Source organism: Nannospalax galili, unplaced genomic scaffold (assembly GCF_000622305.1).
Source record: "Nannospalax galili isolate Female #2095 unplaced genomic scaffold, S.galili_v1.0 scaffold49, whole genome shotgun sequence".
Taxonomy (NCBI): Eukaryota; Metazoa; Chordata; class Mammalia; order Rodentia; family Spalacidae; genus Nannospalax; species Nannospalax galili.
This window is the reverse complement of record NW_008359444.1, coordinates 1,396,032-1,411,664: the sequence shown is the minus strand read 5'-3', so window position 1 is coordinate 1,411,664 and position 15,633 is coordinate 1,396,032. Positions and strand designations below refer to the sequence as shown.

At 48.9% G+C, this 15,633-nt stretch overlaps 1 protein-coding gene across 2 annotated transcripts in view; it reads right to left on the bottom strand.

Moving 5' to 3' along the window:
- Positions 1-324: 324 nt before the first annotated feature.
- The window catches only part of Adgra1 (adhesion G protein-coupled receptor A1), a 39,824-nt gene continuing 24,515 nt past the window's right edge, over positions 325-15,633 (bottom strand). The window contains exons 6-7 of one of the 2 annotated variants that reach the window (XM_008823161.2): positions 4,293-4,391; positions 325-3,426 (exon numbers count right to left, since the gene is read on the bottom strand). In XM_008823161.2, coding sequence (XP_008821383.1) covers positions 2,202-3,426; positions 4,293-4,391 — 1,324 coding nt within the window. In that variant the 3' untranslated portion in view covers positions 325-2,201. Of the gene's footprint in view, positions 3,427-4,292; positions 4,621-15,633 lie in introns of both variants that reach the window. The other variant, XM_008823165.3, reaches the window with a different exon arrangement.

The following is a 15,633-nucleotide window of genomic DNA, read 5'->3' as shown; positions in this document are numbered from 1 at the left end:
ACAACTCACACAATGCATACATGCAAGCACATTCACACAGTAGCATGCACATTTATGCAGTCTCACTGCACAGCATAGCCACCTACACATTGGCCATGTACACCCTCACAAAGGAAGGAAGGGACATGACAGAGGTCTGCAGAGTCAGCTTTGGGCCTGCCTGCTCTTCTGTTCTGTGGCCGAATGGAGGTTGGCTAAGAGTGAAGGGCTCTGCAATGCGCGTATGCTGCAAATCTGTACATTCTCCAAGCAGGGCATAACTGGAATATGTTGCAACACTAGTCCCAAGTGGGCTCAGAAGTCTAAATCAATGTAGAAACATAACAAGTTTCAATATTTAATGCTGAATTTCTTTGGTTGAATGATGGGGTACCTCTGTTTGACATTAGGGGCAGGCCCAAGGGAGTAGCCTGGATGGGGTCCCAGCCCCGCCTCATTCCTTCCCTCAGTGAAGACTGAGAAAAACACAGATGCTATTGACCAGCTTCACCATGGATGAACAATGTAAAACACTGTATTTTCCTCTGAAAGGTTTGTATCTACAGTGCATACACAGCAGGGTGGGTTCTGTGCACATCAGTTACACAAGCAGGTGAGGAGGCTGGATAGTTAAAGAAGCCAAAACTGCCTGATGGTTCTTGCCGCCCATCTGAAGGACACATGAAGTCTGTAATGGGTGTGGAACACTGCAATTAGGGACAAGTTCGCTAATTAGCTTGTAAGAATCCTGTGCCTGACTCCTTACTCAGATACTGAGTGTCTGCCTCCAGATGGCGCTGCCCACCACAGGCTACAGAATGTACTGCCTCCAGTGATCTAGGAGCTCACCCACGCCCTGTCCTCTGAGGAGGTATCAACAAGGCTATGTTCTGTGAAGCAAGCCACAGTGACTCACCCACGGTCTGCAATGGAAACCCAGTGCTCAGGGCTATGAAACACACTAATCATCTATGGGTGCACATACACACCTGTGCGTACACATATAGGCATTGCAATATGTACGCACACGTGTGGCTTGTGCAGGCATGTGCACATGTGTGTGTATGCATGTATATGGCGAGTAGGTGTTTGGATGTACATATCTAAGATGTGCATGGTGTGAATATGTATAAGTATGTATGTATATGTGGTTGTACATGTTTGTGTGCATGCAAGTGTGTACATATATGGTGTGTGCATGTGTTCAAGTGTATGTGTGTACATGTATATGCACATGGGCCACAGATTTGGAAGAGAGAGCGGGGAAAGGAAAGGTGAACACAGTTTCACAGGTTGGTCCCTTGGACACATGGGCTCTCACCTCTGTGAGGACCTCCTCCAGGGACAAGACACTTGGTTTTACAAAAGGCTCATTGTTGACATCTTTTGAGGTGGAGTTTTATGCCCAGGTGTTCATGGAGATGCAAAAAAAGGAAAAGAAACTTTTGTCCATGATGACAATCACATACCCCCTCTTTGTGGGACAGAGAACTTGATTGCTAAATACTCACTTTGGAATAGAATTCAGTCCGACAGTGGCTGGCTTTTAAAATGGAGTCTCCATTGAGAAGCGTATGGACATCTTCCAAAGCACAGGCTCAGAGAGACTGTAGCCAGCCTTCTAAAAGTCACAGCCATTGGCTGTTTTTCCTCCTCATGGTTCCATAGCAGGCCAGCCTCAGCACCCAAGATGCCCTCAGGCTGTCAGGCCACGGCCTCATCCTATATGGGTTCTGATGGGGAGCAGGCAAAGGTGCCAGATGGGTCCCCAGTGAAGATGCAGGTGTGAGGCAACACAAGGTCATTGGGGGGTGGGGACACTGCCCAGTGGCGTGCTCTGGAGGGCTGCTGTTGTGGTCTCTAGAGTAAAACCTAACACACATATACCAAAGGCAGGAACACCAGATGGAGCCTCTGCAGAGGTCTCCCAGGTTCCCTCCCAGCAGCGATGGAGGGTACCTATAAACACAAAGCAGGTTGACAGTTTATGGACAGCCACCTCCCCCCTTGGGACCAGTGGAGGTGCGCATGCCCAGTGTTCTTCCAGTGAGTTCTTCCACAATAAAGGGGTCATGGTTGAGGGGTGTGACCCACTTGGCCCCTTTGGAGACCAAGTATTCTCCCCTCCCATCAACCTCACATGGCAGAGGGCCACTCTCTGCCCTGAAGCTCCTCCAGGGACACACAGTGGTACTGGTGAAGGAGTGGTGGTCCCAACCCAGCTACACTGTAGTTTCATTTTTCCAGGGTCCCGTTCGGATGTTGCCTGTCCCGTCGGTGCCGAACGGCAGGCCTTCTCGAACATCACCCTGGAGCAGCCCATTTTGGCTGGGGCCACCAAAGGGCAGGGACTGTGTCCTCCGCAGCATCTCTAAGTGGGTGGAACCTGGGGACGGCCGAGGAGGGCAGCCGTAGAGCCCAGGACTGGTGTTTCCACCCTCAGGCTGGCTGACCATGGGGAAGGGGTCAGCCTGGGTACAGCAGGCCAATGTGTGCACCCCCACCGGGCCCTCAAGAGAGCTAGGGGCGCTGTCCGAGCGTGAGCTGTGTGGGCTACCATCTAGGCTGGAGGGGATGTGGTAAGCGTACTCCCTTTCAGCTGCAGCAGCCTGGTGCCGGCTGAAGTAGCGAGGCTTAGTTCTGCCCTTGAGGCACCTGTGCAGGTGGGGGTCGTGCAGGTGGGGGTCGTGGGAGAAGGCGTCCTCCTCAGCCATGTGCACGTGGGCCTCCTCCTCCATCAGCTGCTCACAGTGCATCTTGGCACAGCAGGGAGTGGCGGGTGACAGGCAGCTGACATGGCCCTGGGCAGCCTGTAGGTTGGTCATCTTGCAGTGGCCTATAGGGGGATGGCCAAAGCCCCTGAACTTTCCAGGGCACGGTGAGTCTTGCAGGCAGGCCGTGTGTCCCAGCGCATCTCCGTTGGCACTGAGTGTGGGGTGGGCGCTGGGCTTGGTAGAAGCATCCCCCCGAGAGGGGCAGCAGGACCACCAGCACCGCCATACGTCCTCCCGCTTGGCGCAGTGGTGAATGAGTACGAAGAGTCCTAGCGTCACGCAGAAGGCTCCATACAGACAGCTGAAGATCATGTCCCAGAAGTGGTCCTGAGACACGGCCAGCGCCCCGAAGGTCCACGTGGCCGTGAACAGGAACAGTGTGAAGGCTGCAGCACGCAGCTGGGCCTTGAAGGAGTGCTCATTTTGCAGTTGTGAGGCGGCCAGGGCATCGCAGGCGGGCGGCGGCGTGCCAGGACGTATCCCGTGGCGGCGGCTGCCCTCGGGTCCTGCCAGCCGCTGCTGCTCCTCGGTGCGCTCTCTGAGCTCATACCTACGCTCAGGGTGGCGCCGCAGCTGCACATAGGTGCCAAGGAAGTACACGCAGGTGACCAGGGCAATGAAGGCAGCCGGCCCATAGAATGCGCCCAGGCTGGGCTCCCAGGCCATCCAGCAGCTGCAGCGAGAAATAGGTCAGTGTGGGTATGTGGCTGGGGTGCATGCTTCCCCTTGCCCATCAGGACCGAGTGGGGGTTCCTACAAGGAGCATTTTTATTTTGTGGTGAGGAAACAGATGGCATTGGAGTCTGGTAATCTGTGAAATTTGGGTGGATGAGGACAGTAACTGCAGTCTGGATGGGAGTTTGGAGCCAGGTGGATTGGTTAGTTCTGTGAGCTAGTCCTCAGAAGGTGGGTGGGAACAGGGCTGAGGCAGGAATGGGATGGGTGGGGTAAGGAAGTCTACTGAAAGGGAGGTAGACAATTGTCCTGGGCAAGGAGGGGAGCACTGAAGCTTGAGGGGACTGCACATCCTGGGGTACAGGAAGAAGTTTGGGAGTAGTGAAAAGGAGGAGGGTCCCACTGAGGCTCTGGCACCTGTGGGGATGGGCCCAGCTTTGTCCCTGCTCTAAAGGTAAGCCATGCACAGCTCACCTCCTTCTATCTGATCCAAGACTCTTCCCATCTAAAGAAAGGCTGACTTTTGGTGTCTAAGGAAACAGAGTCAGTAGGAAATTGAATCTGCTGGGAGGAGGGGGCTCTGCTCACCCAGAGGCCCAGGAAACACAGCTCTGAGTGGTCTTTTCGCATCCAAAGACCAGGACTTGCTGGTCATCTCAAGGGATCACCTCACCACAATTACCTTGGGGATGATCACTAACAAAGATTGATATTGACAGATGTCTGTGGGTACCCTCCTTCCCTGCCCTCCCCAGGCCTGGGCACAAAGTTGGTACATTCTGCAGGTGTCCAGGCTGCTACCAGGAGGAGTTGAACAGTGTCCCTCCCCAACCCTTTATTAGTTTATGGGTAGCAAGTACTCACTATGCCATATCCTCATTCTCGGTCCCATAATTCCTGATGTTTGTGGCAGCTGTGACACCACAGATGATGAAAGGAACCCCTCCGCTGATGAGGTAGAACCTGCCAGAGAGCAGAGGGCTGACTTCCCAGGAGTGGCCTGAGGCCTCCTGGAGGAGTGTGGCTGTCATTCCCCTTCCTTGATGTAAAGGAGAGGTGGCTGGGGTCCAGAGCCACGCTGCCCCTCAGCACAGGCAAGCTCATGCCTGATGGGGGAGCCTGCTGCTCTCTCTTAGCTCTGGCTGGCAGGGACCCATGGTGATTCTGCAGACTCAGTGGGACCTCAAGGAACCTGGGGTAGAGGCAGGACAGGTACCAAGAAGTGGAGCCAGCGCACCATAGACCAAGGACAGACATAGAAGATGTTGAATGGGACATCCTCCTCCTGAGGTGGCATCTTGAGCTGGTGGCTTAGCTGGGCCCTTCTAGACTTGTCCTTAGCTAGAGTCTAACTTATATCCCTTTCCTCCTTGTCAGCATCCAGTGGGGCAATGTAATAACCTGACTCAACTTCAGGATAAGGAGCTCAGCCCACCTAGCCCTCTGTGGTAGCTGGGAGAGTTGCTCACCTTTGAGCCACCTCTGGAGGGAGAGTTGCTCACCCTGGCAGGAATTGGCTGTGGTATTGGAGGAACCCCCATCCTTGGGGAGCTGATAGCTCCACCGAGGATGATCCAGGGTCCAGTCCACTGGCCACCTTCTATTTTGAGTCCAACCCCACTAAGCTCATGTACCCTGGGCTTAAGCTGTGAGCATGTAAGCTCTGACATACTGGGGGCATGATCCAGAGCTGCCTATTGTGTCCAGTCATGGTAGGGCCACCTCAGAGCCAGTTCAGAGCAGTTCCTCTAAGAAGCAGGCTGCCTCTGGGTGTTACGGACACCTAGAGTGAAAGTGTGGCACAATGCGCTCACAAGCACAGTGACTGGGACCCAGATTCAAGGTGTGGGAGGAAGGCCTTTGCCTCTTCGAATTCAAGAACAAAGATGCAGTTGGGCAGCACAATGTATGCCTAAAATTCTAGTACTTGGGAGGCAGAGGCAGAATAATTGCCAGGTTTGAGGAAAGCCTGGGCTGCATAGCAAGTTCAAGACAAGCCAGGGCTATATAGCAAGACCCATCTAAAATAAATAAACATTTAAAAGTGCAATGAAGATGCTTTCTGATAAAAGTATAACCAACAATTTGTGCTTGGGTAAACTACACTTGATGTGATGTTCTTCAGAGTTGCGGGATGCCTCACCTAAGGAAGCTGGGTTGCAAGAAAGGAACATTAGAAAAAGCTAAGCTTGGGATGGCAGAAAGATTTTGTTTATTTTTAACATCTTCAAAATACAGATGAGTGTTAATAAAATAACAAAATACAGATGAGTGTTAACAAGATGGTGTTTGACACTACCTTATGAGTTCATGAATGACACAGGGGTGGTTGATACATGTGGCATAAAAGGCAGTGGGGATGTTCCTGAGTCATAAAGTATCTCTGAACATTTTATGTCAAGTCATACAACTCTGTTTTGCTTGGATTGTGACTAGGTTGGACGTTTTAATCTCTGAAGCAGTCATAAGACACTCATAGAAAAAGCCCTATTAATACATTAAATTTGAAATTTAAGAAAGTTATATCAAAAAAATTTGGGGGGGTCTTTTTTTTGGAAGCAGGGTCTCCCATGGCCATAACTGTCCTGGAACTCACTATGTAGACCAGGCTGGCCTTGAACTCATAGAGATCTGCCTGCCTCTGCCTCCCAAGTGCTGGGACTACAGACATGCGCCACCCTGTTGGCTTAACAAAAATTTTTAATTAAAATTTAAAAAGTTGCAGTAAAAAGAAGGAAGGAGGAATGAAAGAACAAAAACTCAAACTAAAACAATGTACCACAACAAAACAATGTAACACAGCAAGGACAAAAGAGGTAGAAAAAGAAAACAGAATAAAATGAAGATTTAATCAAACCCAATAAAAATTCAGTTACATTTTAACAGACTAAATAGTCCACTTCAAGGCCGAGATTGTCAGACTACATAAAAAGGAAGACCTGGCTACGTGTTATATAGAGGAGAAGCAGTTTCAGTAGACACAAGAAAAGACTGGAGGAGGACTGACGGGTAGAGCTGTTCATTATCTCTGCCAGTGAGCCAAGAAAGGCTGCTGAGGCCAGCAGCAGAAAGGAAAATAGGTTTAGGGAAGAAAGAATGGATGATGAGTATGACATCTGCATTTGCCAGGTAGATAGCACAGTTACCAAGCAGTGCCTCATGAAGGGTTCAGATTACCAGAACAAAATACCAGAACAAAAGTTGACAAGACCAGAAGAGAAATAGCAGTTCCAAAATTGTAGTTGGTATTTTAAAGATTCCTCTCTTAGCAAGAGATAGAACAAACAATCAAAGGTCAATGAGGAAATGAAGGCCGTGAGCCATAATAGGGAAACAGTTGAATCCACTCCTTATAGCACCCAAGTGTCGGCAGCACATCCTCCTCCAGTGCCTGCGACCTGTTCACCATGGCAACAGTGAATTCACATATTACTCTCCAGAGTATGTGGCTTGCTCATCAAAACAGCAGGATACCCACACATCTTCATCCAGTACATGTTGCCTGTGCAACTTGACAGTCATAGCATTCATATAGCTACCTCCAATGTGTCTGCTCACTATGACAACAGTGGCTCTCCACATCCATCCTTCATTGTGCATGGCCTGCTCACCATGACAACCATAGCATCCTCACATCCTTCTCTGTTGTTTGTCACCCGGCAACTATGGCATCATGCATCCTCCTCCAGTGCCTATGGCATGTTCAACGTGAGAACAATGACATCCATGTGTCTTCCTTTGCAGTGTGTGACTTATTCAACGTGACAATAGTGGCGAACATGTAGCCTCTTCCACTGTGTATGGACTGATCACTGTGGCAACTGTAGCGTCCTCTTCCACTGCATGTGACCTGTTCACCATACCAATGGTGACATCCTCCTCCACTGTGAATGTGACCTGTTCACCATGACAACAGTGGCATCCTCCTCTAATGTGTGTGGTCTATTCATCATGACAAGGTGGCATCCATATAGTCCCCTCTATGGCCTGTTTACCACAACAGTGGCATCTATCCATCTTCTTCCAGTGCCTGTGGCCTATTCATGACACTGTGGCACCTACACAGTGGTTTCTCCACTGGTGTAGGCTGTTGAACAACTGTGGCATCCACACATCTTCTTTCACTGCATGTAGTATGTTTACCATGACAACTGTGGCATCTACACAGTGGCATTGTCCACTGCAGTGGCATCCATACACTTTACTTCATTGCATGTGGCATGTTCACCATGACAACAGTGACATCTTCCAGTGTGTATGGTCTCTTCACCACGTAGCATATGCCATGAAGCAAGACTTAAAAGTTCAAAAGACTTGAAATCATACAGAGTATAGTCTCTGACCATGATAAACTAGATGAGAAGCTGATAATAATCTGATAACCAGGATGCCTCAATTATCTGCAGACAATAACACTTCTATGTCATTTCATGGGTCAAGGAAGAAAAAACAAAAGATTTGGGAAATATTTAAAATATAACATACCAAAATTTCTTGACAGGGCTGACAGAGAAATTTATACCCTTAAATGCTCCATTAGAAAAAAGGGAAAGATCTAAAATTTAGTGACCTAAGATGCTACCTTAAGTTAGAAAAATAAAAATTTAAAGTAGACCCAAAGCAACCAGATGAAGATGATGAGCAGAGAAAAATACTGAAAAGTTGCTCCCTTGAAACAAAAATCAGTGAAACTAGAAACTCTGAGACTAAGTAAAGGGAGGAGTTGAAGAGATGGTTCAGTGTGTAAGGGAGTTTCTTTGCAAGCCTGGCAACCTGGGTTTGATCCTCAGAACCTACATAAAGGTGGGTGGAGAGAACTAACTCTACAGGGTCACAGAGTTGTCCTCTGACCTACACATACACTGTGGCACATATGCCCCTACCCCACCAATCATGCACTGGGAAGCTGAGGTAGGATTACCTCTATAAATTCAAGGCTAGCCTGGACTACATAGCAAGACTCTGTGTCAAGAAACTAAAATACATAAACTAAAACCAACCAACCAACTCAAACTCAAATTGAAACAGAACAAATTTTACTGTGTTAATGAAAACCAGATTTCAGCCAGGTGTGGTAGCACATACCTTTAATCCCAGCACTGGGGAGGCAGAGGCAGGAGGATCTCTGTGAGATCAAGGCCAGCCTGGTTTCCATAGTGAGTTCCAGGTCAGCTGTGGCTACAGGGAAACAGTCTCAAAACAAAACAAATTAAAACCAACAAAACAGATTTCAATATTTATATCCCCAACAGGTCTGTTGGTAAAATTTGCCAAGTCTGAGGAGGACTTGAACTCCAGTCTTCTAGAAGCTCATACAGATGACAAAGGAGGGAGGTGGAGAGGAAAAGGTCACTCAGGTTTGAGGCCAATGGGACCTGATGCTAAAACCAGACACAGGCACTGAAGAGGTCAGGTACCTTGCAATACCTGTCATGAACAGATACCACTATCTCTGGTAATATATGCAAATGAAACCTTAGAACTTTTTGGGAAATAGGTAAGATTGCTCTAAAATCTCTGGGTGGGTTTGCTATTAATGTCTATTATCAGCGTAGCTCATAGCACAGTGTGGAGAACACAGTGAGGTCATTATATGGATTCAGGAAAAGTAGTTGAAAACAACACATATTTATCCCTAACTGCAGTTTCTTCAGTCTGTAAAAGTCATTAGGAGGGTGGGCCATGGTGGCGCACACCTTTAATCCCAGCACTTGGGAGACAGAGGCAGGTGGATCTCTGTGAGTTCGAGGTTAGCCTGGTCTACATAGTGAGTTCCAGGACAGCTGGGGCTACAGGGAGACCTTTTGGGAGACACTGTCTCAAAAAGACCAAAAAAAAAAAAGCACTAGGAAAATCTACCAGGTGAAGATAAGATGATAGTTTCTGTTTGCAGACGTGACTGACTACGTGAGGAATTCTACGGGAACTGTAGGATGCCTGCTGGGATGCGAGTGTGAATTTAGGAAGTGCAGGGTTCAGACACAAATATACATTTTATGTTCACATGGTAGCAGGAGAGTGTTGGGAAATAAAAACAAAATAGCATAAAAATCACAATCACAATCCTAGCAGATTTTCTTCTTGTAAAAGTTGAAAATCTGATTCTAAAATTAGATGGGAATGTAAATGACTAGAATATTCAGATGAATCTGAAATTTTTTTTTTTTGTGTGTGTGTGTGTGTGGCCTTTTTGAAACAGGGTCTTCCTGTAGCCCTAGCTGGCCTGGAACTCGCCATGTAGACCAGGTTGGCCTTTGAACTCACAGAGATCCCCCTGCCTCTGCCTCTCAAGTGCTGGGACTAAAGGTGTGCTCCATTACACCCGTCTTCAGATCTATCTTGAAGGACTCAGAAGAATTCCTGATATTCAAAGATTTCTGACAGGAGTGGGATTGTGGATCTGTACAGAACTCTAGTTGAACCCTCCAAGGCATGAGCAGATTCTAAAACAGTCTGAGTCAACAATGTCTCTTGCACTGTGTACACATTGCAGAGATTTTCTTTTTTGTGATACTTAGATGGTAGAATATGTGTTAGGCAAGTGCTCTGCTACGGAGCCACACCCCAGTCCCAAGTGGTCTCATTTGCCCAAGGTGCTAAGTCAGACAGAATCACTATGTGATGGGGGAGGGACCACTCATAGAAGTGCCTGGGGCCAGGCAGTTATGAAAGTTGTCAAACTCAAGGCAAAATGGATTTTTAAAAGGTGAACAGCCATCCACCGCCTCTGGTTCTTACAGTCTTTCTGCCCCCCTCTTCCTCAGTGGCCGCTGAGCCCGGGGTGGCAGAGTTTTTGTATAGATGTCCTGTCTAGGGACACACACTGTGCAGTCTCTTATTCTCTACATTTTGGCCAGTTGTGGCTTTCTGTGTTAATTACCCTCTATTGCATGAGGAAGTTTCACTGGTGAGAGTTGAGAGATGCATTAATATTCTCTCTACTCCCTGTTCTGCTGTGTTCAGAGAGTTGGTCTTCTTTAAGGGAGTGATGCTAGATAGGCTGACCAGCCTCCAGTGGATGAATTCACACTGAGGGACATCTGGGGACACAAACTTGACTCAATAGGTCTTAACATACACGACAATGCAAGAAATCTGATGGGAGTAGGCTATGGGCTGTGCAGAAAGGGGAGGGGGTCCAAATATGATTAAGATGTATGAAATGCACAAAAATTCAATTAAAATATATATTGAAAAAAGGTGAGTGGATAAATAATGAAGTGGCAGGTGATGGAGGGGAGCTTGCACATGTGCCTGATATAAACAGCCGCCACAGAAGACTTCTAGGATCACAGTTTGCACAGAGGCCACCCCACTGCAACAGAATACAACCCCCGTGGGGATATCTCCTGAGACTGCTCAGCCTTAGGCAGAATCACCCTATGGATTGATGACCAAAGATCATTTCAGAATCCCCATGGACATCATCCCCCTCACTCCCCCTCCTTGATAGGCCAACACACAATGTGCATCGCCCCCAGTAAACTTAATCTTCGGAGGCTGGATGGATGCCGAGATGGATGGTAAAGTTCTCTGACTACATCTGCTCCATTTCAGTGTGTGTGCGTGAGCACTACTCACTTCAGCACCAGTGAGTTCCACACAGTGGGAATGTCCTGCAAATAAACACTGAATGCTGGCCTGCTAAACCGTTTTAGTGTGTGTGAGGTCTGCTTCAAACTGGAAAAGGCACAAACATAAGGCAGATGATGGACAGGCAGGTGTGACTAGACTGCAGAAGGAGGATGGAAGGATGCAGGACAATGGACTGTAAAGGATGGATGAAGGGTAATGGACCATGGAGAATAGCTGGACTGTGATGGTGGCATAGGATGGTAGATAGGGTGATGGCCATTGATTTTCAGTTTTGTGCATCTGGATGGTAGAAGAAGGCCACTAACCCAGCAGGAAGAGCCTCTGCAATGGAATTCCATGAAGGAAGTGGCACCCATCAGACAGTGGAAGCCTCCCTCAGGCCCTGCTTGAGGTGGTGACAGCCAGGCCTAGCACCATAGGTCAGAGGTGTGTGGGGTTAGGTGGGAATTTGGTTTGAAGTAGGGCTCAGTCACTGACTTCCTGATGTACCCTGGTGTGGGCTGAAACAGGCGGGCAAAGACTCAGCCTCATCTTATCCTGAGCCCACCAAGGTGCCCCGACTTTGGGAACTCACCAGAGTATACCTAGTCCTGCTGTCCCTGTAGCCAAAAGGTGCTTCTGGAAAGACTCATTTCCCTTAAGCACTGGTCCAGACTGGACTCAGTTCCTCAGACTCATCCTGGGCCGGGGGCCCTATCTAGCTCTGATTTTGGCCTCTGTTCCCCTCTCTAAGGGTCCTTCCCATCCCAGACCCTGATGTACCCACCAGACTTTGTCTGAGTTCTGTCATCTTGGGAGAGTCCCTGTCTGACATGGGCTACAGGTGTTCTAGCTTCATGTGGCTCCTGGGGAAAGTGAGGTGAGCAGTGCACCTGAACTTCCTCCTCTCTGCATCCCTCTACCCTTGCCCTGCACAAGCCTGGCCCCATCTCCTATTGACAGAACAGCTAAGCTCTTCTCCTTCCTCTCAGAGACGTTGGTCTTCCTGGGAAGAAGTGAAGGACTTCTCACTTGATCAGAAAGTGTCAAGGTCTTCCTTAGGAAACAGGGAACCCCAAATCAAGAGACAGTGTTTTCAGTCTAATGACAAGGAGCACAAGAGGCCACTGAGAGGCATGCTCAGGTCCTTCAGTAGGTCAGATGTCAGTCTTTCTTCTCTAGAAGCCTGCAGCCCCTCTAGGCTCAGCCCCTGACTTTGCAAGCTCTCTTCCTGCCAGGACTCTTCCAGGTCCTTCCCTAGCTATTTTGCTCTACTTATTCTGAGCCTTCACCTCTATAATATCCCCATATATTCCTTGAGAAGCTGTTCTGCCACGTTACTGTCTTGACTACCTGATGGTCTCTCCATGAAGGTGGAGACCCCACTGACCCCATCTAGCTAGACAGGTCCTCCATGCAGTGTCTGAGGAGTGGGTGGTGAGTCTCAGGCCACAGGATTCTCACATTTCCTGGTGAAATCAGGTCTACAGGGAAGCCCTGGGTCTGCTACTGGGAGTCTGTGGGGTTTGAATCTTTGAGGGCTTTCTCTGTGGCTGAGTGTGAACATGTACCACACAAAGCTAGAACATAAGGAAGAGGGAAGATGGTTTGCCAGAGAGCAGCCCAATTTGCATGCTGCTATCATAGAACAAATCCAGACACCAGCTGAGCGAAAGGCCAATCCAAGGCCAGAAGCTGGCCTGAACAGGCTGTGTGGAAGGAAATATATAAAAGCTTTCAGACTGCAATCTCAGAGGGTCAAGGGGAGGATGACCAGATCATGTGGGACTCCTGTATAGCATGTGGGGGATATCATGTTGTGTCGGCAGCACATATTGGATACATGGGTGAGATGTGTTAGAGATTCACCTGAGACAGGTCCTGTCCAGAGCTTGCTCCAGCTGTTGGGCACTGAAGGCCAGCCAGTGCCTGGCTATCTAGTTCCAGCTGACCTGACATTATGCAAAGAGTCTCTTTTCCTATGGTTTGTAGAGGCACAGAAAACCCTGATCCTGCTTCTGCCATAGGGAAGTCTAGGACCCCACTCTGAATTAGAAGGCAGCCATCTTCCCCATGACCCAAGTCTATAGGTTCCAGCTCCAAGATCCCCCTTGAAGCTGCAGACTCCAAGCTGCAATGTAACAGCTCTATATGAGGCAAACCATGATCTCCTTTGCAGCCCTCAGGACCCAGTGAAACCTATGAGAAGTGGGCTCCCAGAGTCCCAGTCGCTGCTTGGAGACTGGAGAATACACTGTGGGCCAGTCAGCACTGTCCACTTTTGCCTTTTCCGTGCCTGAAGACCTTGTCCTGGGGAATTGGAGGTCCTCTAGCATCACTGTCCTCTGCTTAGAGAGGAGACATTGTCCACAGCCAGTGGCTGGGAAGGCTGCCCCTTTCTCTCGAAGTTCTACCTGTAAGCCTTCAGACAGTCAACTTCAATCCTCTCCTTTCTGGCTTGTCTGCAGGGCCGGGATCAGTCAGCAGAGGGCGCCAGAAGTCGCTTCAGGTGCCTCCTAGCACAGCTGTTTTTCTTGCTGCTGTTGAGTGGTCCTAGAATACACGGAGGTCTACCTCATCCAATGACAGCTATCTGGGCTGCAGAATTTTGGGCTGGGTACCTACCTCTTCCAGCCGCCAGCAGACCTCAGCAATGGTGGGTGGTGGCCACACTCTCTTCACTGGGGTCTGATTCCTCCTCTGGGATCTTGTCTTGTGTCATGTCATCACCTTTTGATACTCTGAATTACCCTTAACTCACAAGGAGGCTTCTGTCTTCCGAGTGTTTTAGCACTGGCCAACAGGGCCCCTAATGACCCACCCAGCACAGGGCAGGTGTGGCTTGCACTGTCCAACTTGGCTAGGGGGAAGGGGGAAGTCAGGCCATCATTTTCCTTACAGACAGCTACCAGAATGGAAGGGGGGAAGATTAGTCTTTATGAAGAACTAGTTAGATCTCAGTATGTCAAAGAATGACAAGGAACTTATGTCAAAGAGCTTATCACCAGGCATAGCTGTTCAGAGTCACACGGATGGAGCCATACCGATAAGGAGGAGGGATCAATAAGCCCAAGAGCACAGGAGGCTGCAGGCCTGGACCAACCATAGCACTGTGAGAATCCATCTTGCAAAGCGAGGGGGAATGTTGAGGCACTCTGTGAACAGTTACATGATAGACCATAAAAAGTGATGTGCAGGGAAGAAACAATAAAAATGACAAAATGATTCCACCACGTGCCAAGTCCAACCTTAGGCATATCAGTGCAAGGGATGTAAACCTGGGTGGCAAACCACAAGCAGTGGGGGCATCCTAAAGTCAGGCTGATGGGATTGGGGGTGGACAGGCATGGAGGCTCCTCCTGGCACACTGGACATTCATTTCTGGAAGTATCCCTCATGTGCTTGGAGGAAAAGAAAAAGGGAAAAGACTGAACCATTGATGTGGGTGGAGCTCCCAGAGGAGCTGTTGCAGACAGCTGAGCCTGTCCTGCACTGTAGTCCACTGTTCTCTGTGGACTCTGTGACTACCTTGCTAGTCATCTTGCTACCAATGGGAACTAGTGCTTCTGTAGGAATAAATTCACTCCTGGGATTCTGAAGAAATATGGAGGATGGCTCAGATCCAGCTATGAGCCTTTCCACATTCAGTGTTTGCACACGAGCTGCCATTTACATGAATGGATGGGCAGCAACAGCCTGAGTAAAGGTGGCAGGAGAGCAATTAAGGAGCTGTACCATCATGTTCAGCACCCTCCCTGCCTGTCTGTCCACACCCCGGGGTCAGAGCCTCTGACCAAAGCTGAGGCTCAGCTCAGGGAGCAAGGCATGCTGATGGTCACAAGGCTGCCTCTGCTACTGGTATGTGTCTCCGGTTGTGCCTTATGCTCACTCACACATACATGTTTATACATACATACACATACCACACAGTCTGCACATTTCTCCACACACCTGTAGCAGACACATGTACATCTGCACAAAGTCATGGCACATAGTGTACACTTGTGCATCCATGCACATACATACTCATAATATTCATAGTGCACACACCCATAGTGTACACACACGGTTGACAACACCCACAATATACTCACACACCCTCCCATATATACATTATACAATGCACATTTGCATGCACACACCATACAAATATGCAGGCTTACATGTACATACATTTATACTGGTATGCATGCATGCATATGTTTATATACTAACACTCTCATGTGTTCATGATTGTATACTTGTTGGAGGCAGCAGGTCAGGTCACACATAGGTTAGGAGGACATCAGCTAACATGTGAGCAGGAGGAATGTGAGCAAGAGTCAGGCCTTGACTCTGGGACACGGCATGGTGCTGTGAGTGCCTGGAGGGACTGTGCCTACAGAGGCAGGGGGCAGTCTTCAGTGGGAGTTAATCCCTGGCATGGCCCTTGGTCTGTCTGGGGGAAGGTACCTAGGTTGGCTTGGGTCTGGGATGTCTCCAGAGTTTATGGAGTCAGAATACAGGGTCCTTGATTCTGATATGCTGGCCTTGGCTCTGGGCAGGCTTCCAGACATCTCCAACCTCAGTTTCCCCATTAGGAAGCTGGGTCAGGACACTAACTCTTAAGGCCTCTTTAGCTTGGCACCCA